Source organism: Mesitornis unicolor, unplaced genomic scaffold (genome assembly GCF_000695765.1).
Source record: "Mesitornis unicolor isolate BGI_N332 unplaced genomic scaffold, ASM69576v1 scaffold5603, whole genome shotgun sequence".
Lineage (NCBI taxonomy): Eukaryota > Metazoa > Chordata > Aves > Mesitornithiformes > Mesitornithidae > Mesitornis > Mesitornis unicolor.
In genome coordinates, this window is record NW_010176640.1 from 13763 (window position 1) to 37239 (window position 23477).

The 23477-nt window shown below is 39.6% G+C and overlaps 1 protein-coding gene across 1 annotated transcript; it reads right to left on the reverse strand.

Moving 5' to 3' along the window:
* Positions 1 to 1272: 1272 nt before the first annotated feature.
* LOC104534906 (brain-specific angiogenesis inhibitor 3-like) lies at positions 1273 to 23201 on the reverse strand. The gene is made up of 8 exons (XM_010181788.1): positions 23141 to 23201; positions 17717 to 17783; positions 15638 to 15723; positions 12425 to 12523; positions 11899 to 12070; positions 5435 to 5530; positions 4033 to 4072; positions 1273 to 1931 (listed from the first exon to the last, which is right to left on the reverse strand). The coding sequence occupies exons 3-8, from the start codon at positions 15715 to 15717 to the stop codon at positions 1273 to 1275; spliced, it is 1146 nt and encodes a 381-aa protein (XP_010180090.1). The 5' UTR covers positions 15718 to 15723; positions 17717 to 17783; positions 23141 to 23201.
* Between the last annotated feature and the right edge of the window lie 276 nt (positions 23202 to 23477).

Here is a 23477-nt window from a genome sequence, read left to right on the forward strand (position 1 = left end):
ATTGCTCGCAAAGCCCCACGCTTCATTTATCAATTCATTTTTTCAGTTAAATTATGTCTTGTAAAATCTTATGATTGTACACACACCATATAAACAGCATGGAAAAATATTTCATTTTCAAAGCTTGCAAAGGCATCTCTTGAAATGAAACCGAGTTCTGGTCTTCCGCCAAAACTCTCCAGTTGATTCACACACAAAACTTCAACTCCGCTTTAAAAGAAATAGCCACAGGTATCCCCAGTTTACGAAGTATCAGCTACATTTCTGTGTCTAATAGTTGAAAAATCAGGTAAAGTCCCTGTTTCCCTACTAAGAAGGATCCAGACATCGTGGAGTAACAGCTAATGGCTTCAAGTTTGCCCTTACAGTAGAATTCTTTTCCACCTGTAACTTCTTTCAGAGAATAAGTAAGTACCATATTTCTCTCATTTGTCTTTTCCTTTCCTGCTAAATGCTGTGTTTCACAACACTTGAAACGCTGGTGAAATGTATTCCCAGTTCTTAAAGAGGACCAAGCATGAAATCAACTCCACCTCACTGGTGGTTTTGCAGAAGTAAAAGCTTAACAGGAATGGCAGTATTTGAGGCTTAGGTCTTAGGAAACGATGTAAATAGCTTTCCCATTTATCATGTTTAAATCTCACAGATTGCAGTAATGAACTGAATCCCTTTTAAAGGCTTTTCAGTTCACTTTTGCAATCTGGCTGGAATCTAGGATACTCCACATGAAGTCCACCTGTACCTCTCGCACGCATCAGTCGTACCGAAGCCTGCACACACATGCCAACAAAACCCGATCAGTAAATGGTCAACGACTGGATGGAAGAATCCAAGATTTACACTAGCGAGAGCAGAATCAGACCTATCACACCTAAGACAGATATGATTGTCAGCAGTAAAATGGCAAATATTTTCAACTGCATGTGCTTGCAGGTAGGGCAAATGATTATTGCTTGTATCTTGCAGGAATAGTTTTTCTTCTCATAGCAACACAGTATTTTCCAGTGGACTTTACCTGGTAGGTCACGAAATCCTTTGCGGTCGTGCGGAGTGTTAAATCTCCAGAGCTATACAGTTTCACACAGACTGGCTCTGAAACTTTAATCTTGTTTTCTAGGTATAAACACTTCTGATAATAAGAGAAATATGAACAGCAGTGTATGAACCCAAACAATAATGTGTACTGAATTAAAATGTTAGCTTCATCCCTTAGACACAAGGCACAATTTATTGTCTTATCATATGATCAGAACAACAGAGCATGCAGTTTGTTTATGCACCACTGACCTCTAAAGAGCTCATGGATATTGTGGATCCAGTTTCGCTTCTTGATAATCCTGCATTGTCATCCAGCTCCGAGGCAATGAAATTCTTCACTGCTGTGCGGGGCTCAAATGGCAAACTCTGCATATGTTCTTGGGGGGGAAGATGCTGGTCTAAATTGATATTAAACTGGTCCATTACAGAGGGATTCATATTGAACTCTGGATTAACTTTGTAGTGCAACAGCCTTTCATGAGGCAACGTATCCATGCCTATATTCATTTTGCTCTCGTCTTTCAGTGATGGCTGGGTATTCACCGAGCCCCGGGGCATGACGATGTAGTCGCTTTCTATCATCCGTTCTTGAGGATGGACGATGTCCATATCGGCACCTCTCAAATTGTCATCAGTGCATAAATACACAGTCCTCCGCAACTCGCTGTTGTCCTTTTTCAAGCACTGATTGGCCAGTTCACTCATACTCATGGGCATGTGGAGCCCCGTTGGTTGCTGGATGATGACTTTGGAGATGATGTTTCCAGGCAAGGTGGAGTAGCTCATTCCTTCAGGGTTTGGTCCCTTCTCCTCCTCTTCATCGTTCAGTGAGATTCTAGAAAGCGTCCCTGTGATCGTAGCGGCTCTGCAAGGTCCAATGTCTTTGTGCAGAACTGTGGGTCAGAGAACAGAACTCTTACAACATGAAGCCGTGTCTGCCTAACACTGCTTTTTGTTATGGCTTTATTTACCAGTGCTCTCTTTACCAATGCATTTTCTTAACTCTGTTTCTATTTGTTTAGTAACACTTTTTTCTATAAACACTGCTTTAGGAAGGTTTGATTTTTATTGTTTTTTAGTCAATATCTCTTAATCTACTGCGTATAACTGAAACAGGCCTCTGACTACGCCTCAGTCATTTATATAAATTATAAACACCCCTTCATTTATTCCTGTTGCCTTACACAGATCTTAGGTGATCTGCAGCTTCAGCAAAAGCCTGCCATGTGGAATTTGATTAAGGGTTTTACCCAAAATACACTCTGACATCTGTACTGCCATTATTAACTCTGCATAACCTCCTGGAAAATGTCAAACAGATTGTAAGGCAGAATCGTTTTGTCAATCCATTGTAATGACCTACCATAACTTATTATAACCATGAACACGTGTTCCTGAGCTCCTAAATGTTCCTTCTCACTGACTCTTGTCTTCTGTGTGAAATTGTTTTTAAAATAAACGTGACAAAAAAGTAACCACGTTGGGAAGAAATTCCATTGGTATCAGAAAGACATGTTTTGCTACATCTGAAAAGGTTATAAAGAATATAAACATCTCTTAAAATGGTAATAATCCACTTCTGGTGGAGGCCTAGGCCTTCCTGCTCAAACTTGTACCAGCATCCAACAATTATTTGTTGGGGTAATCTCTGCATGTCAAAATTATTAATTCTGTCATAGGATACAAAATTTATAGGAGAACTGAAGGATGTATTCAAAAGCAAAGCATCTGGTCAATCACAATTATTGGTCTTAAAAATTCAACATCTGTGATGAAAGAAAAAGGATAGAAAGTAAGAAAAAAATAAAGTAACCAGCTTCTGGGGTTATGCCAGCTAAATGTCAGGAGTTTTTTGTCCCAGTTGAAAATATTTTCATTCACACCTGTATTAGTTTGTGCAATAAAAGCCAGCTCGTGCATTGCAACGGTAAGAAAACCTGAAGTATCTCAGGTGTTACATTTACATCCCTGCTGGTACCCAGCTCTGCTGACCCAGATCCCCTGATACCTGTCAGTGCTCTACCATGTTCCACTCATGAGGGATGGGAGGCTCATGAGGCATCTCACTCTCCTAAATCACATAAAACTCTTGCCTTTTCCCATTATTTTTCACAGGTGGGTGACTGGAAACTCAAACTTCACCTCAATGAGAGCAGTCTTCTTGGGTGCCCACCAAAGAGACACAGTGTCCTCCAGGTGGGTGACCCAGAAGAGCCCATCCTGTGCAGAGGACACCCCACCTCTCCTTATTTCTTCTCTGGAAACTGAGGGTGTCTAGGCCTTCCTAGAAAAAACTGTCCTTTGGGAACATCGCCTAGATTAAAAAATTTCTATAGGGTTTAAATAGAATGCTCATCTGTTTTATATTGTACTTTATTTAAGCAAACAAATTGCTTAAAATGTGTTATTTTTAAAAGGAGAAAGAGAAATAGCTGACTGATTAAAGAGTACACTACTGAAATGTTTTTAAAAACCCAATTTATTCCAGTAAAATGGAATAAAACTTCATTTTCCTTATATCATGTTGCTTAAGCTGTCACTTATAGTCCTATAAACTTTATCATCTTTAAAACTAACACAAATTGATGCATTCTTCATATGCATACTGTTAAAATTCACTATATATATATACACACACACACATATATATATATATTATATATTTTATATATATAGCAAATTTACTGCTATCCATTTGCTTGTGTACCTGGGCAAGGAAAGTTTTGAGTGTTAAGACTGATCTTCTCTCCAAAACTATTTGCCTTCTAATAAGACAACCACACCTTTGGCTGCTTCCCAACTGCTGGGTTCTAGTAAAAGGCTTTTGTAAGAAAATGAAATAAATGTGTTTGTGCAGTGCCATCACTTTTTAATTTATATTTATAAATATGTCCTGTAAACAAGTAAACCCTGATATTTGTGATGGTTTTCACTTCACAAACTAAGGTACAAGATTTCTTTTAGTTGGCTAAAACACTCTCTCGGTGTTCTTACCTGACCGACAGGCAATGTCCACATCCTTTTCAAAATCAGTCTGTAACAAGAAACAACGAAACAGGACAAGCATTATTAACTGAAAACTAACCCACAATACCTTTTTGCCAACTAGCGCTTCCAAAATGTCCTACTTACAGAATCACAGTCTCTTAAAAGTGGTTTCTTGTTGCTGAGAAGGTGAAGTGTACTGTTTTACAACAGCAGAGCTTTACAAAGTTTCCTAAAGTATAACTGGGTGGTTTTCAAAGTATGCTGCCTGACCAGAAATAATAAAATAAAATAGGTGGAAGTAGAGTATTTAATCTTAATAAAACGATGCAGTGTATAGTGTTTGCTGTATATGGAAGAGTAACTTCTACCTCTCATTGAAGGATCGTCTTTAAGGAAGGTTGTCATAGTAATTTTATAAACAGAAGTATGGAAAACAGCCTGCAATACAAATTACTGTGAATAAGCGTAACCCAATTAGTCCACCCTACTGAAACTTCATTAATTTGTTATGAAGTGGTTATTTGTTACATAAAATTCTGTCCATTCTTGCTACTAATGGAATCACATAAACTTTGTGCTCCCTGAAAACAATTCTTATTTATCTCATCAGGCAGAAACAAACTGAAAGAGCTAAGAATTAATGTTAAAAGTTAACAATCCAAGCACACTTTTCCCAGTTAAACAAAACTATTAATCCTGTTAGACAATTCAAGCAATCTTAATGATGTTTTTATTTCCAAAGTGCTTATTACATGAAAAATGTTTAATAAAACTGACGTCTTTCTTGCTTGTGAAGTCCATCTGCTTGCTGACTCTTGCATTTCCTTAGGGCCTGATCCTGTCCCCATTACAGTCAATGACAAACTGTCATTGAATGTGAAGGCACCAATATTTTGTCTTAATACAAGCTTTTTTTTTTGTCTTAATACAAACTTTACAACCCATAGTAAATCCAGGTTGGCAACCTGAGCCATTTGCTACCTCCTTAATTCAAGCCACCAAATAGATTCCCCTTCCAAAACCTCCAGCACTTCCTCCTTATCTGACTCACTTTGGGAGGAACATTTCTCAAGGCCCCATGAAGGGAAGAGTCTCAAACGCATCGGAGCTCTTTACACTAACAGCAGCAGAAGTCACCATAAATTATTACTTTCTTATGCCTTATGCAAGACTCTTTTGTCATAGAGGACACTGGCGGAGGATACGAATTCACTGTGCTCCACTAAGTGGTCAAAACAATAATTTAAAACTTGCTAACAGATTTAAGCAAGCAGATAATGACCTAAATAGACTTAAGTTAAAAAATGGTGTTCATATTTCAGCTGTGCATGCTTGCCACGTACAATACTGTTTTTCTTTTTGGATAGGAACACTAAATTAAAAGTCAAAGAGGAAAACAGAAGCTAACCATGATCTGAGCATGTCCATTAGGAAAAGAACTTGAAGAATCTGCATTGATGGGATCCTGGCAATTTCTCAGTCGACATCTGAATGCATCTTGAACCTGTGAAAACAATATCTTATACTGATTCTTGTGCAACATCACATACTCTGCTCCTGTTAAAGATTAAATTAAGCTGTATGGAACACAATGCATGACTTTTCTTTAGCATACTTAATAAATCAGGGTAATAAATTAAACATAAACGCTTATTTCTGCCATCTCATACATTTGCTATATTTTGTGGCTGCTGCAAAATCTGTCAGTCTATCACATCAAGACCACGGAATGAGCTTTTCCTATTAATTAACCAGTAGTCAGTGATGATCTGGCACTCAGGTGAAGTCGGTCTTAGATGACAGTATTTGGCTTTATCTTCTCATTCAGTTTGGTACATGTCTGATAACAGGATTAATAGATATAATATTAGCTATTGCAAAATAAAACATATCTTCTGCTTGATAAATGTAAGATTCTTGAAAGACAGTTCTTAACAGTTACTATAATCAAATACGTAGCTATACTTTAAAGAATAAATCAGTTTGAAAGATATTACTGATTCCCATCATAATCTCTACCTCCATGTATACCAAACCTCATGCCACCTTTTCTAGGGGTAAAACTCCTCAGACCAGGGAAACATCTTCAGTGTGAGCTCATGAAGAAAAGTGGACTCATTGCACAGAGTTTGGTTTCTTGAGACTAAACCCAAAAGGAACTTCTTAGAAATTACTGTTTACTAATATGATCCATAAAGGAAATTTGAAGACTTGTCCCTGAAACATAAGTATATTTGAGGAATTATCTTTTCATAGGAAAAGCTCTTTTTACGTTGATTTTGGATAGAAAGATGCGGTTCAACAGAGAGGCACATTCACAGGAAGAATGCAGTTCCTGTTTGCTGACAGCAGAATACAAACACATTTTGCTGCTTTCTCACATGGACCACAGTAAGAACAGGAAAAGAACTTTTGGAATGGAAAGGTTTAAAATGTGAATTTTGGTGCCAGAAATGCAGGTGTCCGTATCAGCAACCTGACTGCAAGACGTGACTTGGAAAACAGGAGCTTGGTTGGGTGATCTCCAATCAGAACCAACTGGTGTCATTACTTCTGTGAATATGAAATGCCTACAAAAATCTACGTTCCATTTATTATCTGTAGACATTACTTGATATCTTACTCAGAATAATTAGAAGGGAGAAAATCGCATCCTACTCATGGACATTTTGTGAACAGCAGAAGAGGGTAATTCATTAATTGTTGCTGATGAAAAGCCGTTCCCTTTCAATATATCGTACTCTACTGCAAGCTGTTCAAGAGCTTTAACAAAAGGGATAACAAAATAGAAAAAAAATATTTACTTCTGTAATTATAAAGCATTATTTTAAAGTGCTCAACCCTTAAATGAATGCTCTGCAGTCTTCATAAGTGACTGCTACAGGTGGAAGGTGGCTAATATAGAGCAGAAAGCAGAAGGAAGCAAGGTGGGAAGGTTTGGATTGACTTCAAAACACCGAGACTCCTGACGTGTGGTAATGTGAAATGTGCTTGACCTGTATTGTGACTCAGATTCGGATTTGAGGCACTACGCTTGCTGTGGTTTTCCATGTGTCAATTCAATTTGGCATCTCCCAGTCATTGCAAATTTAATCCAAGTCTTCTCTCACTTTTTCAACGCTGAAGTCAGGTTCTACTTGAGAGTTTTAAGCTCTTGGAGAAGCACTGGCACAGCCATATGACAAAAAAAATAGAAAAATCCCTTCCTCCACAGCATCCCCAGCTGTTCTGAATCCCGTCTCAAGCCTCATGATGCTTGACCCCAAAGCAGTATTACTTCAGAACACAGTGTGTGATTCCACTCTGTGCAGTAGGCCTCCTTATTTCTGGGACTCTGTGTCCATGAAGCTTCCCTAATTCAGACAGCTCAAGAATCTCATGTCCTACTTTCACTACCTTCTATATGAAAGTGGTGAATCTCGATGCTAGGATCCTCTCAAATGTGCGTGTTTCCTAGAATGTTTCTGCAGTGCAAGCAGCAGATGATTTGAACATGTTAACAGAATGTCAAATCCAGCTTTATCCATCAAATCGACATATGTTGCAACTTCTAGGTGCCCTCACACAACTCAGAAACAAAAGGGTTGAACTTTCTAAATACCGGCCTATTTTTCTAAACCGCTTGTTCAAGCTTGTTGTTTGTCTAGGTAAATCCTGCGCTGTCTTTACATTTTACACTGAAACATGATCGTGTTCTTTCCTCCTGCCTTTTAACATCAAGTTACAAGATTTTCTTAGAGGCAGGCAGAGCAGGAGACAGATGTGATGAACGTGCGGGTACCAGGGAAGTGGTTTCCTTAGCAACAGTAACCAACTCCAAGCTTTTATAACTTACCCTCTCCCTACTCGTGTACTCCTTATTTTTCTCCTGCGGTACAGAAATGTGGGCTTTAGACGCCAACGATGCATTTAATCCAAATGCTCTCTAGTCAGCAGAGCACAGCAAAAGCAGCAAATGCACGTGGGTTCCTCCCATCACCAGCATTAACAGGAGTTGCTCAGTGCGATTCAAATTAGCTTCAGAGCATCTCGTGTTCCAGCAGGCCAGGAAAACCGTTGTGCTCTGATGGAGACGCTTCAGCGGTAACCTTTCCTGTCACTCCCTGTCCTCTGACACATACCTCACCATCTTCCAATGCCCAATTAGGTATTTAAACAGCAAGAAGAGGTAAAAAAAATAAATACTAGGCTTTCTGGGCTGAGAAGGCAACATAGATCAGTAATACCTAATTCTTTGCCTTTTTCTTTCCCAGTTTCCAAATGGTGTATAAGAGGTCTCATGCTTAAGAAGTATTATCTTAGAAGCTAGGAAACAGGAGCATAGAAAGATTTAATGTCTTTCTAAAAGACCCTGAATTGATGGAGGGCAGAAATAGACACAAGGCAGCATTTAACTCTCTTCTAGTTGCACATACTACTTGGTGAATATCCCTGGCTTCCTAACACAGCCCTTGTCACGCAAGACCTTCAATAGAGCATACTAGAGAAAGTAGAGAGTGCTTCCATCGTTTATGTTTATATCGATATAACAAACGGGAAAAATGGGGGTTTTATATATACAATTGCAAAAGTCTGTGTCTTTTTGTAATGTAACGACAATAAAGGCATAGTAAAGCAGGGCTGTCCTCTTCTTTGTTTGGATTTTATGGTGATATATTCCACCCCATATTTTTTTCCCTGACAGTCAGAATTATTGTTTTGCCTGTGCTGGCATGCTATAAATATTCGATCAATCCTATAGGCTATAACTGAGATAGCTTTGTAGCTGTCATCAAGAGTGACAAATATGTTGGCAGGGTTTTCCTGACAGGCGCTGGCAGCACAAAATGCTTTTGCAGACAACAGAGAGCAACAGACTCTGCTTGCAGTGGGGAGATGTCCTGTGCAGAGCGCACTGTGCACCGTGGCCACTGCCTTGGCTTGTACTCGCCTACGGGTCTCTGGAGCTCGAAAGCCAGACCGAAACATAATTTACTGGGTTTATGTCTCTTTCTGTGTAGGAACTTGTTGCAGTAAGCAATTCTGTCTCTGCTGCTGCAAACTGGTCCATATATGTGCAGACCATGCACATTTTTTAAACAAAAATTGTTTCAAGTGCGTCAGCTTTTTGTTCTTTGCTGTTCTTGAAGAACTTTCTATTCATTATCTTTTCTTATATGATAAAAATTTCATTAATTATTTCCTGAAGTTTACAATTTAAGTCTGGAAGACTAAGGATGCTTCAATTTGTTCTGTCAAACAGAGATCAAATGCAGGATGCTTAGGCTTCGTTGTCTTCCACCACCCTCACTATCATCATCTTGACTGGAGATCACAGAATCACAGAATCACAGAATCGCTCGGTTGGAAAAGACCTCTGAGATCATCATGTCCAACCGCTCCTGTCTACCCACTAAACCATATCCTTAAGTACCTCATCTACCCGCTCATTAAATACATCCAGGGATGGTGACTCCACCACCTCCCTGGGCAGCCTGTTCCAGCTTCTGACGACCCTCTCAGTAAAGAACTTCCTCCTTATCTCTAACCTGAACCTCCCTTGGCACTGATAATCCCTTGGAGATAATGCACTGATTAGTATCCCTTGGATATCCCTTGGAGATAATGCACTGATTAGTAAATAAGTTGTCCCTGTACACTTAATGCTGCCTAAGTTGTCATCACTGGGGCAAAAAATCCTTCCCTTTTTTGGTATGGGACAACCTCATCAAACCTGGGTGCTTTTTGTGTCTCACCAGGAAATCTTCTCATGAAGTCATTTGTTAAAAATACCATGTAGGTAGGTTGATTGTTTTCTCAAATGCCTTTCTTCTAGAATTTCAGTGTTAGCATCGGGAGGTGTAAGTGCCAAGACTGGCTTGTGCGAACAACTCCTTTAGGTAGTTAAATGAAGTAATGACTCTTTGCAGTTAGATGAGACATGTGTATGTGATTTGCTAAAAGAGCAAATAAAATAAACCATAACTAGCTGATTGCCTCCACACAAACAACTGAAATTCTAAATTCCTATATAAGCATCTTTATAAGCAGATATTTTTGCATATTACTTGCACTAGGAACGGTGATTTAAAAGTGGTTCAATTTTAGGTATAGGCAAGACTAATTCCACCTCTATCACCACAGTCCTACCTGTGAGCACGGTCAGACAAGGACATTTCCATGAGATGTTCAGCAATATCGAAGCATTCCCTGGGAATGAAGCATTTGCAGCAAATAGCTGTCATTAGAGTAGGAAACTTGTCTTAAATTCAAGGCTTGGGGCATTGTGGAAAGATGCCTGTTCAACTTCATCTTAAGCAGTCAAAATATTTGTTTTCCAAATAAACTCCTGCATTACTGCACTGAGGCAGGCTTTAATGTCTGATTTTATTTTTTCTTTATTTTATAAAGTGCTTTACTATGTTACTTTTAGAAGTTCTCAAGGATTTTGGTCTGTTTTTTGAAAAAAAGAAAGCCTGATAACCAGGTGTGTGTTGCAACCTCTCTGCATCCTCACAAAGGGCACAGGGAAATGGAGTGAAGTTCAGGGGAAGTTCAGATTGGACATCAGGAGAAGGTTCTTCAGTAAAATGGCCCCTTCCAGTATGAAAGTTAACAAAACATGAAAAACAAAGGTTCATAGCCTCTAATAGATTGAATAAAGTGGAGTAGAGTCAGCACAATGGAAGGTGCGATTTTCTGCAAGATATTGATAAGCTTTTTCCTTACAAATTAGAAACTTAACTCTTTGATATGATGATCACACATGCATACTGTGTAGCCTAGCCATATAAAGTTCATGCTGGTTCAGGTACACTACTGAAAGACTGAAATAAATTCTGTAACTTATAATTCTTTTTCATGAATATGTTGAGTTTCAAATGTTTAAAGGGTGTGAATGGCGGAAAGGGAAACCACTGTGTGAGATTCCTCACTCAGTGTTAACAATAAATATTTCCTGAAACATCTTCCTGCATTTTCAGTTTTGAGGTGCTTTCGAATAACTCTTGCCACTCACAAGGAGCCATGCTAGACAGTGCAATTTGGCTTACTGATGTGGTAAATACCCTGAAGTTGATAAATGGCAAATGGACCAGGTTACTGCTCTCCAGGCTGGCTCTGCCCACTCATTTTTGATAGATGGTCCCACAGATCTGCCAGCAAAGCTGTTGTGTTAACGCACTCAAACCTCTCTATCTCAATAAAAACGTAGGGTGAGTTAGCAGGTTAGATGGGTTAGAGACGCTGTCAACAGGGCACTCGTGTGATGGCTTTGACATCAGATTTCGGTGGTGATGAATTCTGAGGGGGACACCAAGCTGTGAAGGGCAGGATAGGGGTACAAGCTCTTCATGGCTGTTCTCTAAGCATCCATCTGTCATTATCCTCACTGCCCATAACCTAAGTATATGACTTTAAGTATGTACATGAGTTTGCAAACTGAAAGAGTGGACCTTCACCATCGCAACAGCTCATCTCCTCGCATCCTCTTTCAGGGACAGTATAAGCAGGAATAATTTTGTCTTTGAATTAGTTTTAGAGACTGTAAAAACCCATAGCTTTTGTCTTCAGGAAAATGGCATTTATGTACGTATTTTGCTATACTCACAATATTAGGAAAGCCTAACACTCAAAAGTAAAATTAATTTGGGGTTGATTAAAAGCCAGCTTCAATTATATGGGTACAGTTTTATACTAAAACTGACATTCTGCACCTGGAATTAACTGATCTTTCCCCTCTCTCTTTCATTTGTTCCTCTACTTCTCACCAAAAAATACTTTTTTCTTTCTATGAATTCTATTTCTGCAGAACAAGCTGTATATGACATTAAAGAGCAGTTGAGAGATTAACAGGAGCACAGCCCTTTAGAAAACCGGGAAGCCATTCCTCACCTCCCTTCGGAGAATACAATGGACCATGACAATAACAAAGCCTTGTAATGAATCAAATACTGCAAAAAGTATCTGAAATAATATTGATCTTTTGTCTGTCATGGCCAGAACTGCAGACATCCAAGTCAAGGCCAGAAGTGGCAACACCACACAGGAACTCCAAAGGGATGCCCTATTGAAAGAAAGAGAAAAGCAGCGCTGTAATATTGTAAAAAAAAAAAGACAAAAATTGATTAAAAGCTCACTATTAAAATAAAACATATTTAAGGATGGCACTTTATCAACTTAACTTGAAAATCAGAGACAAGAATGTAACAGTGTTGGTACTTTATGATCTAAAGAAAATCCTGCATTCAGTTAATAAACACAGTTGCAATCTTTCTTTTTTGTTGTTGTTGTTAAAAAGTATTTAAATGTGCTCAGCACTCTATACAGTGTTAGCAAACACAGTCGTCATCATCAAACTATTGTCTCACATGCACTGTATAAGATTTGTAACAAGAAGATGTAAATGATCAGGACTAACATGGCATTACTGGCGGTGGTGGCTGACAAAGCTGTTGTTGAAACTACTCCACACTTGGCACATTTGAGCGTCAAACCGCTATGAGGCTCACTCATCTGACTGCAAACAAACAGAACACCCACAAAAAGAACAGAATATTGAATTGTCACCAAAAAACGTTGCTACCGAAATTTAGCTTTTAAATATGACGTCATGCAGAAAAAGTAAGTAGACTTAATTCAGGATGAATGCTCTATGTTGTTGCAAAACCGTACTTGGTACTTTACATTATCGTTAGCTTTAAATGTTAACGCTATGGGGCTTATTTCATGCAGACTCTATTTCTTCCACTTTAAGCTAAAAAAGGCCCCAAATGTCCAGCGATCAAAACTGCTCAGTACACTGAAGTAAACATAAGCATGTGCTAGGAGAGACACACAAAGAGAAATCCCTCTATTCAGACCTGTTAAAACACCCTTGTATCCAAACTTACTTAAGAAAGAGTATGGGACACTTAAAGGAGGAGCATGAAATACGTAACATTACAGATCATTAATAGGGAAAGAAAAAAAAATGTATTCAAGCATCAAATCGGTATGGACATACAGTATAGTCAGATTTGTACTAGTGGTCCGGCTGGCCCACTAACATCTGGAGTGATTTTATCCATGCCATACGAAGGTCTGAATACAGGGCTTGGAATGTATGGAATCTGATGAAATAAATATCAGTTGGGACCAAAAAAAGGGTGACCTGTTTTGCATTTTAATAAAACACAGTACACAAGCATTAAGCTCAAAGCATTTTGCATGGACAATTTGTACCTCGGCACCTGTCAGAGGAGTTAAAGGGGAAAACCTGGAATTTAAATTTCCTTTTACACACAGCATGCATTCAACTTCCTGAGCCGACTGAGTAAAGACTTTTGCTATTCCTTCTCTTTCTGCTACAGGAATCAGGAATAACCACAGCTGACCGAGATGCAACGGGAAGATGCTTTACCTATCCCCAGCTGGAAAGTGGTTAACATGGTGAAGATAGGTAACAATTCAGTATTTTCCCAGTTATTTCAGCCAACAGAAAGCCTTTTTATTACCAAACCCAGCATTCACAAGATTTTTAACTGCCCCAAGAAACATTGAACTCCAGTGGTTTCCATTTCGATAAACCAAATGAAGACTTCCCATAAAAAGTGCAGTATATTTTCCATAAAAATGCATTTTTCTTCATTAAAAAAAACCAGTTTGAACCATGATCTTGTATAAGGTGATCGTGGGGTGTGAAAAGAGCTCTATGAAACCCCATCAGTTTGCATTAATTAAAGATTCATGTTAACGAATGCACTAGAAAAATACCCTGGGTAAACTTTACCTAAGCTTGGGAAAATACTTTCCAGCTTTGCTTGGCAATATTTCAACATTATCAGACTGGGTTATTTCCTTTACCTCTATAGATTTGTTCTGGATCCTAATAACAGAACTTGATGTGTAGAGCAAATAATAAAACTCAATGTGTATATAGACCAAACACATTTTTTCTGGCTGGGCATATATGTGTGCTACCCCTTATGCCAAGAAAATCGTTGATATCCATCAAGACACTTGTTGATTCTCCACATTCTTATTAAAGTGGAAAAAAAACAGTATGAAGTTCTTATGTTTTTCTCCATTCACTGCTTTAAATCCCACATAAATGATTTCTGCTGCTGAACTTCTGTCAGATATAAGTCCAATGTTTGCCAGAAAGATTGAAGTTGGCTTCCTGAGCATGGCTGGGGAGAGATATTTGAGAAATGAGTGGCAATCCAATGTCTACCGGAGGTCAAATGCTGCACCAATCTCAATACCACAAAGGACTCAAGACTCTTCATCGGCCATCACGTGAATGAGAGCAGATGTGAATTGGAATTGATGACTACTAAAGTATTTCTACTTCTGAAAAAATCTGGGTAGTTTTATAGTATTCTAGATTTCATCAGTGTCATTGCACAGTTAAGCATGTTGATGGAGCAAGGTTAGGAAAGTAAGGTTAGGAAATGAATACTTTCTATTGAAAAAAGAGGAAAAGGGAAAAAAATCAAAATGAAAGCTTTTGGCACGTGTTTTTTAGAATAATGGTGAAAGAGCCGAAAACCAGGAAGTTTTAATTGAATTAAGATTAAATGAAAATCACAGCAGCTGAAGTAGTTATCATAAATTTGCTCATCTAACCAATGAACTGAACTTATTAGGAAAGCTACTGTTAGTGAAATGGTAAAACATCTCAAAGTGAAGCTGTAGTAAATTTGCCCATAAAAATTAAATATACCAAAATAGAGATACCGTTGCTTATCACTGCTAGAAATGCAGATATTGGTGGTGTTAACTACAAGCTGGCCCAAAAGACAATACTAAAACATGTAGCTGTAAAAATTAATTATGCCAAGTTTAAATCTACTTTCATAAGCATTAAGAAGGTGATGATGCACTTGTGAAATATCTGTCTTCAGTATAGAATGAATCTAGGTCTGCTGCTGCAGTCAGCATCATTGCCAACCACTGAAAACCAGGTTCTGACACCACCACTCTCACGATCCTTTCTTCTCATGATAGCAAACAGCATTTGAATGTAAAACAAGTAAATAATAACACAGGATTTCCATTAACCGTGTTTTCTATTTTTTTAGCTTTTAAAACATCATTTTTTACTTTGAACTTCTATTATGCCAATTTAGAACATGTAGCTCTGTAGGCAGGGATGTAAGAACAAGGATAAATTATTCACATGGTCAGAATGGCAGAATAGCACTGACCTCAGTAAGGCATCTATTACTGTAAAATATATCTTATAACAGTTTACACAAGTGAGTAACGTTTCCCACCACAGTCATTAAAGTTGGCAGCGAGGCAAAAATCATCATTTCCTTCAGCACACATCGTTCATAAAATTGCTCTCTTAACTGCAACAGCTTTACACGTGTGACATTCTGGTGGAACCTCCACTCGGACTTGTTTAAGCCTTGTTGTTATTGACTTAATACTGTTGTACTTGTGTTTTATTATGTTTAGTTTGTTTAGTTGCATTCCCCCAGGATAATGCAACAGCAGCTTTTGGGATGAATGGAATCTGTTAGACACACTGTTACACTGATACCAAAGTTCAAAGCACAGCCGAAAGCATTTTTGGTGAATATCTGAAATCGAAAATTGGTGATAGGACTTTAATACGCTTTAAAATAACCCGATTGTTGCTTACCCCGCTCTGTGTTTGAGCTTTTTATCTAGGATTCCATCTCTGGAAACAAGTTTATTAAATACCAAAATGCCAATCACCATGTTGACCTGTCAAACAGAAAACAAACAGTTGATCTTTCAGTGACGGACAGCCTTATTTTTGAGTCTTGACTTATGCCTGCTATCAAGTTACATGCATTATCTGCTGACCAGGAGCTCGAGTAATATAGCTTTAATATTTCCTCAGCTCTAATTGCACTGACATATCCTGTTCCTGGAAAACCACTGCACTGGAGTTGTGTGCACAAAGAGCCCGTCAGAGCACACGATGACCGTAACCGTGGGCCTTTCCCAGCGTTTATGTTCACGTGGGTGTTCCCACTTCTGCAGAACCAACCCGTGGTTTTTGGTATCCTCCCGCACATTAGTCACTGCCTATGTCACTCCAAAAATGCCAGTCTTGAGTCCTGTTTAACTGCAGTTTCCTTTTTATTTGGGAGCCAGATGAATGCCTGGGGTGAGCCTGTTTAGCTCCATTAAAGTAAATGGTGTTATGATCACATACGTGGGTTGAAGACCTAGCCTAAAAAAAAATCCAAGTGTTTCAGCAGTCAGATTTGGCACTCAATGGACACACTAATGGCATTTAATGGACAACTTAATGACTGTTATTATCCATTTGTATTATTGAACTGAACTCTACGAACCAGTCTCTGCATGGCCTGTGAAGAGGTAATACCAAGTTTTGAATCTATTAAATAAATGTTCCTTAGGTTTTTTTTTAATTAGAAAAGGGTAATCCTTTCAAACAGATTTTTTGAGACCTGTGCCAAAACACCTAATTGCTGCCAGTCTGTCAAGCCAACTCTTCTCATTATCACTTTATTTTCAGCATTTACATTTTTCAGCTGATGTTATACAATTCTTTCGCGTCGTACACTTATGCTGAAGTGGCTGCACGGAACAGCTCCTTCCCCAGCTCGCAGCTAATGGCAGGGCAAACTGACTGTGAACTTCAAACGTCTCCCAACAAAGCTTGCCAATTACACAGAGAACATGCAGTTCCACGCGGAAATTACGACCGCCTTTTTTGTAAACATCCTTGGCTCCTCCATCCTGACAGGGACCGCGAGTTGTACAAAGGGATCCTGGCTTGGCTCCAGGCAACGATGAGACAAACTCGCTGGGAGTAGTAAACATCCATTTCAGAAAAATCTATGTGGCTAAATGGCTGTATCTTTGACGACTGCTAAGACTGATGCCCTTTTGCAAGGGAAAATTAGAAATAAACAGTGTTGATAGAGCTATCCTAGTATAAAATTGGTGGAGTGGAAAGAAGAATTAGATTCAAAATCTGTAAGGGAAAAATGCTAAACAAATTATTGTAAAAAGAATCCATACAGGCAGCACAGCAGATGACTAATAGCCGATGGCACAGGTAAGGCACAATCCATCTTACCCTAAAGTAGACACTTGAAATGTTTCTGATGGGTTGAGCCCTAGAAATGTGTACCTTTCTCCACTGACAATGAAAAATGGCTGGGATAACTGGCATAGCTGGAGAAATCTACACTGCAGATGTCTACCATTGGGCAAAGTGAACCTTACAGCTAAACACGGTCCCAGAGATGTGGAAGATTAACGCACAAAAGAGTGACATTTCCCAGCTATGACCACTTTTGTCTCTGGTTTTAAAACCAGTAGCCATGGAGGACTTGCTGGCTGGTCCCTCTCCTCCTGTTGCTTTTGCTGGCACAGTGGCCAAGCAGCACTGTCAAGGCTGTCACCAAACTTCTCAAAGCAGTGACAACTGTGTAGATGCTACTGATAATAACTCGGTGATGACCGTAACAAGTTTTCTGTGCAACTAATCAGTAAATTATACTTTCACAGCTTACTGTGTAAACATGGAGAGATAACTGATACAAAGAAGTGATACAATTAAATGAAGCACGCTTTCAAAATACTGAAAGTACGTTAAACAATACAGAGCTCGGTATTTACAGCAAAATGGATTGCTACTGTATAGCTGAGCTTTTAAAATTTAATAGAACATTCCATTGTTTTATATGAAAATACTGGAAATCATATCAATGTTTACCAAGACAACAGCAGCTGCAGGTCCAACGAAAGCATAAAGGAGCCCTCCTTCAAGAGACAGCCAACAGCTGGAAAGAACACGAGAGAAGAACTAACACAAATTAAAAATAAGTATAACACATAGCCAAGAAAACATTAATAATCACTACAGAATGAGATTCTCCCCATGTATGATCAATCCCACACATAGAGATTCACATGTACACATGAAAAGTATGACCTTGTTGATATGATAATGTAGAGAGCTGAAAGTTATTTCCATTGCTAATTGTTCATGTTTCAAAAATTTTCATGTGAATTGCACATACATTGAAATGCCTATGATGTATCCTGGGCACAATAGAAAAAGAGTTTGCAAATCTTGATCAAGAGATTGTTTGAATCTCTTCTAAGCACGTATGATGAGTGAACTGAACAGGACTTGCCAGGTAGGTATCTAGAAACATTTCCAGCTATCATATGTCTGACAGTTCAATAGTTACAGCAATGAAAGGTCAAGTACTGGTAACGCAGTACTTCAGAAAAACCAGATTTCTGCATATCTTCTTTTATGTCATTTAGCAATTGCTGTTAGAACTAGGTCTCACAGACACTATTGCCATTAATGAAAAATCATGTATGATCCAACCGTTCTGTATTCTCAGGAATATTTTGCAAACAATTTAAATGTGTATTTTAAAGCATCTGAAAACTGTATTTTCTGGCGAGTTAGTAATCTTGCGGCGTTTGTCATACCGCATCAGGGCTTTCACTGCACACCATCAGATTTCCAAACACTGAGGGCTCACAGAATCAAATACTGAGTGTTTGATACACCACGATGTATAGCTCTCCGTATCTGCAGAGGATCAGGAGCTTCACACACTGAAGTCAACGCAGCTGTGCTATTTTTCCAGTGATTACACATTCAAAGAACTGCGTGTTTGTTTGAATGCATGGTCACACCTACGTATCAGAAAACTCAAGTATATGCATCCAAGTAATTTAGAAACATCCACATCAGAATGACACAGATCTTCTTTATTTTCCAGTGCTGTTTTTGTACTTTTGAAAGCCAAGTAAATTAAATGCAAGTGCATCATATTAATGGTCTGTTATGGCTGGATTTCTAGCTGCGAAGAATAAAAGTGTTTCCCCTTGCAATGAAGGGATGTGAAATCCCCCATGTGAACCCAACTGCATCAGTGTGCTAAATCCTGCAGTGTAAATAGTTCATATTTGCTTCACTGTTAAAAGGGTAACACGTGCCAGGCTATTCCACATCCTGCCTCAAAAAAACAACTTCAATAATGTGAAATTAATTTTTGTAACTGCAAAGAGAAAATGCTTTTAAAGTTTTCTGCATTTTTTTCTTACTGTTTCTCTGAAGCCTAGGTTATTTATTGTAAGCGACTGAGAACATTGGCTTCTGAGAGGGAGGAATGTACTCACAGTCTATTTCCCTACCAGCATGGACTTTTAAACTCAGTGAAGATGACCGCTCTGCATAACTAAGACCTGTAATCAAAATCTTCATGTTTATTGCGAGACAGGAACACCAGTTCTTAAAAACTGTTGACGTATTCTATTTGAAGCATAATTTCAGTTACTTGTGCTGAAAAAAGGGCCAATTATTTTGTTTGTTACTTTTTTGGTCTGTTTTTTTAAACCACAAAAGCCTTAAAGACCAAGAGACAATTTTTCCCTCCCTTTCCCATGCCCTCAAGTAAAAAGGCTGTTCAAAAGAGGGATCTTCATTAAGAGGCAATATTAGGAAAAATGGTAAAGGTTATCCTCTTTTCCCACAAAAGTCTTAAAGACCAAGGAACAATTTTTCCCTCCATTTCCCATGCCCTCAAGTAGGCTGTTCAAAAGAGGGATCTTCATTAAGAGGCAATATTAGGAAAAATGGTAAAGGTTATCCTCTTTTCTCCACAAAATCTGAATTTCTAACAATCTGGCTTTTCAACAATGTATGATGTGATTATTGCAATGTACTCAATATCTGATAGTTTTTTGTGTTCAGTTCTGGGCCCTCAGGTCAAGGAGGACAGGGAATTGCTTGAAAGAGTCCAGCAGGGCCACAAAGATGATGGAAGGAGTGGAGCATCTCCTGCTGAGGAGCGGCTGAGGGAGCTGGGGCTCTTTAGCTTGGAGCAGAGGAGACTGAGGGGTGCCCTCATTCATGGGGATCCATTTGGAAAGGGCGAGTGTCAGGAGGAAGGAGCCAGGCTCTGCTCTGGGATGTCCAATGCCAGGACAAGGGGCAATGGTCCCAAGCTGGAGCACAGGAGGTTCAACCTGAACATGAGGAGAAACTTCTTTCCTGTGAGGGTGCCAGAGCATGGCCCAGGCTGCCCAGAGAGGTTGTGGAGTCTCCTTCTCTGCAGACATTCAAAACCCCTGGCCGTGTTCCTGTGTGACCTCCTCTGGGTGATCCTGCTCTGGCAGGGGCTGGACTGGGGGAGCTTTTGAGGTCCCTTCCAACTCTGTGATATTCTGTGATGACTCTGAAATGGTGCTTTTAAAATCATTTTCTCTTTCTGAAGACAGATTCTCAGGTGTCTTCTCACACTGTAAGGCAATTGTTGTGAATGTTTTCCTGTATTTCCTCCTTCTCCTTTTTTTTTCTTTACTCTGATAGCTTTTTTTCTGTGTTTTATAGTTGTTTTTATTTTGTTTTCCTCTTCTGTCTTCTTTCTCCCCGATCCCCACACAGCAGAAAGCCATATAAATTGATCAGTATTAAGAGCATCCACTGGTGGTTTTATGGGACCGTGTTACCTGGTCATAAAGTCCTGCTGAGTGATGAAGTATCTCTAGGCTTGCTCCCATGTCCTGTACATTTTGTGAGTTGTGTGATGCTCTCCAGGAGAATGGTTTCTTCTCTTAAAAGAGCATGACTATAATAGAATTTTAATTTTTGCTGATATAATGAATTCCTGGAAGTTATCTGCACTGCTCATTAATATATAATACTGTATGTAAACTTGCGTAGGTTTAGCAACTACTACTTGTAGTAGTGGTGCTTTCATAGCTGTGATCAACTGAAGAGATGTAGCAACAATATTATACTTACAGAAATAGTTGTAAAAAAACAATTAAGCTTCTGGGTGCATAATTATTTTTCAGATACCCTGAAATATCTAAAAGCTCATCACTGTGCTTTCTTTATTATTTTTAGGATATCCCTTCAGCATTTGTATCTGTATCAGTACAAGTGTCTGTGTGAAATATCTTTCACATGTAGTTTTAGATGTACAGTAATACAATTGGTAAATAGGACTGAAAGAAAAAGATAGAAATCAGAGATTGTTGATCACAGAACTGCTTTTAGTGTGGACAATTCATGCCAGCCTCATATCCTGTATGAAACAGAGCTGCTTCAGAGATCCTTGGGCCTTCTCCCTTTCCGTTGACCTCTTCATGTGTGGGACTATGGAATCAATTCCTTCATTTTCACTCTTAATTTTCTCCATTTGAAGCAGCCATTTTCAAAAACAACATCATGGAGCAGGAATAGTTTGCAACAGGACCCATTTCTGATGGCAGCACGTGTGTAACTGATTGCAGTCAAACAGGCCCAATTAGCATAAGCCGTTAAAAAACTTCCATGAGCGCTTTAGTTTTGCGGAGAGGAGCAGGACAGGGGCTCTGCCTTCACACCACGCAGCTGTTGTTATGAAACACGGCTCTTTGCTGGCTTCTGGAGTGGGACATCAGCCGCTGATGGAGGAGGAATCTCCACTCCTTGCGTTCCCTGTTTTCCTTATGTAATTCTGATGTCAAACGCCAGGAAAATGTATTTGCAAATTAGGCGAGAAAGCTGCATTATGGTTCTGTTTGTCCCTTGTACGCCTCCTTTTGTGCTTATGTCCCATGGCACCACGTCAGCGGAATTTGGATCCCGGGAGAGGAGCTGTTACATGGACCGAGACCTGCTCTTTTGTACTTTCCAGGTTAGCCTTAATGAATGATTTGTTGCTTTGCCTGAATATTTCAGGATATCTTCTTTAAAAAATTCATCCAGCCCAGGAAGGAAGCAGGAAGCAATACTAAATAAGCAAGCAGTCACTCATGAATAATTTCAGTAGAGTAAATGCAATGGGATTGATCCTGCAAGGGACAGACCTACATCCTCACTGGAGCCGGTTGTAAGCTTCGGATTTGAGATTCTCACAGCCTAAGTGGTTATCCAGTCCTGCTTCAAGGACTAAATAATAAAAGAGCCAGCACATATATTTTCAGAAGAATGTCAGAGGAGCAGGTCCTCACCATAACTCCCTAAAGGTGTCTAAGACCAGTGTTTCACTAATGATTGCCAGCTGCAAGTGCACTTCAGTTACATAAACCATTTCCCACTAAAGAGCTCAGTGGTTAGAGCTGATATTTAGGAGATTTGGGTTTGTATCCTTACCCCCTCAGAGCCAGAGCAAGGGTGTGAAGCCTCCCCCACCATGAGCCCAGAGAATGGGACACACAGGGCAGGGAGGGGGAATCCTGATCTTGCTCAGCGAGGATGCGAAAGAGAATAATTAAATATTCATTGAAGTGAGGACTTGACCTAACTCATCCTCATCTCTGATGAATGCCCTCATTACCAGCCTACAGAGTCATATTTCCTCTCTTTCTGTCCAGATGCATACTTAATTTCTCAGGCAACGTGAGGAGAGCTCCAAACAGGACGACTGAAGGAAAAGCCCTCTCGTGTACATCGCGTCTGGGTGGTTGGAGCAGTCTGGGGCTCAGCCCAAGCTCCTTCCTCAGCAGGAGACAACCCAAGGGCAGCCTCGCCAAGGAGCGAATTTTCCAGGTGCTAAATACAAAATGTAACCAGCCAGGAGGCTAAACAGGAGCTGTATTAATAACATGTAAATAAAGTGCACAGATCTCCTCCTTGCTGTGTCTCAAGTACAGCCCAGTCCAGGAAATGGGCTGGATCAGGCACTCCAGGAGAGAGGGGATGGATGGGAGGCCTATTTTGAGATTTCTACAGGGCTTTGGCTCCCAGCACCTCAGGGGCATTAAAGCCAAATTTCGTGCTATGTGGGCAGATACCTGGGTGCCAAATTGATTCTTGCCAGTTGAGACATGTTGAGGGGTTTGGCAAAGCCCAACCACACATTTACGTTTCTCTTTGGTAAATGCATATAAATTTTAGGTGTCTAAGCGGACCTAAGCTTCAGTGTTCCTAAAAGGCTTGCTACTTCAAAATCTCACCGGAAATCCAGCATCCTGGACTGTTTTGGATCCTTCCCTAGCGCTGTGCTGAGCTCAATCCAAGACTAGCATATGGTTTTCTTGTTGATCTTTTGTGGATCACTCTTAAGGCATTTCCAAGTGTGAATGGATACCTGTAGGGCCTTTAGACCATGCTACGTAACTCCTGATGGGTATGACAGGCTTGTAAACGAAAAACAGAATTTATCATTTCAGATTGACTTACTAGTGGGCTGTTCCATATCCTTTTGTCTTGGTAAAGCCTATTGATATTGCAACCACCAGTGCTGGTAAACCTGAAAAAACCCAAAACAGTAATAACCATTAGATGCTGAGGAAAACATCGCTTTCTGCCTGGACAAAAGATGACAGGGCAAGCTAATGCAAAATGGCCAATTTTACACGAAATGAATCATTTAATGAGGCACAGCGCTATTGCAGGATTTGTTTTTCCGAGGCACTGGCAGGGAGGAGGACACTGTTTTCTGCCCACGGTGTACCAGGTTGATGTAGATAAATTACTGGTACATCTGACAGGTCGTAAAGTGAGCTGGGAAGAGGAT

What these genes read in the sequence shown, in the direction of transcription:
- LOC104534906 (XM_010181788.1), bottom strand. Translation starts at nt 15,717, where the DNA reads ATGGTGATTGGCATTTTGGTATTTAATAAACTTGTTTCCAGAGATGGA. An exon ending in AAGCTCAAACACAGAGCGGG is followed by an intron (nt 12,524 to 15,637) that starts GTAAGCAACAAT and finishes GTTTGTTTGCAG; the next exon opens with TCAGATGAGTGAGCCTCATA. An exon ending in ACCACCGCCAGTAATGCCAT is followed by an intron (nt 12,071 to 12,424) that starts GTTAGTCCTGAT and finishes TTCTTTCAATAG; the next exon opens with GGCATCCCTTTGGAGTTCCT.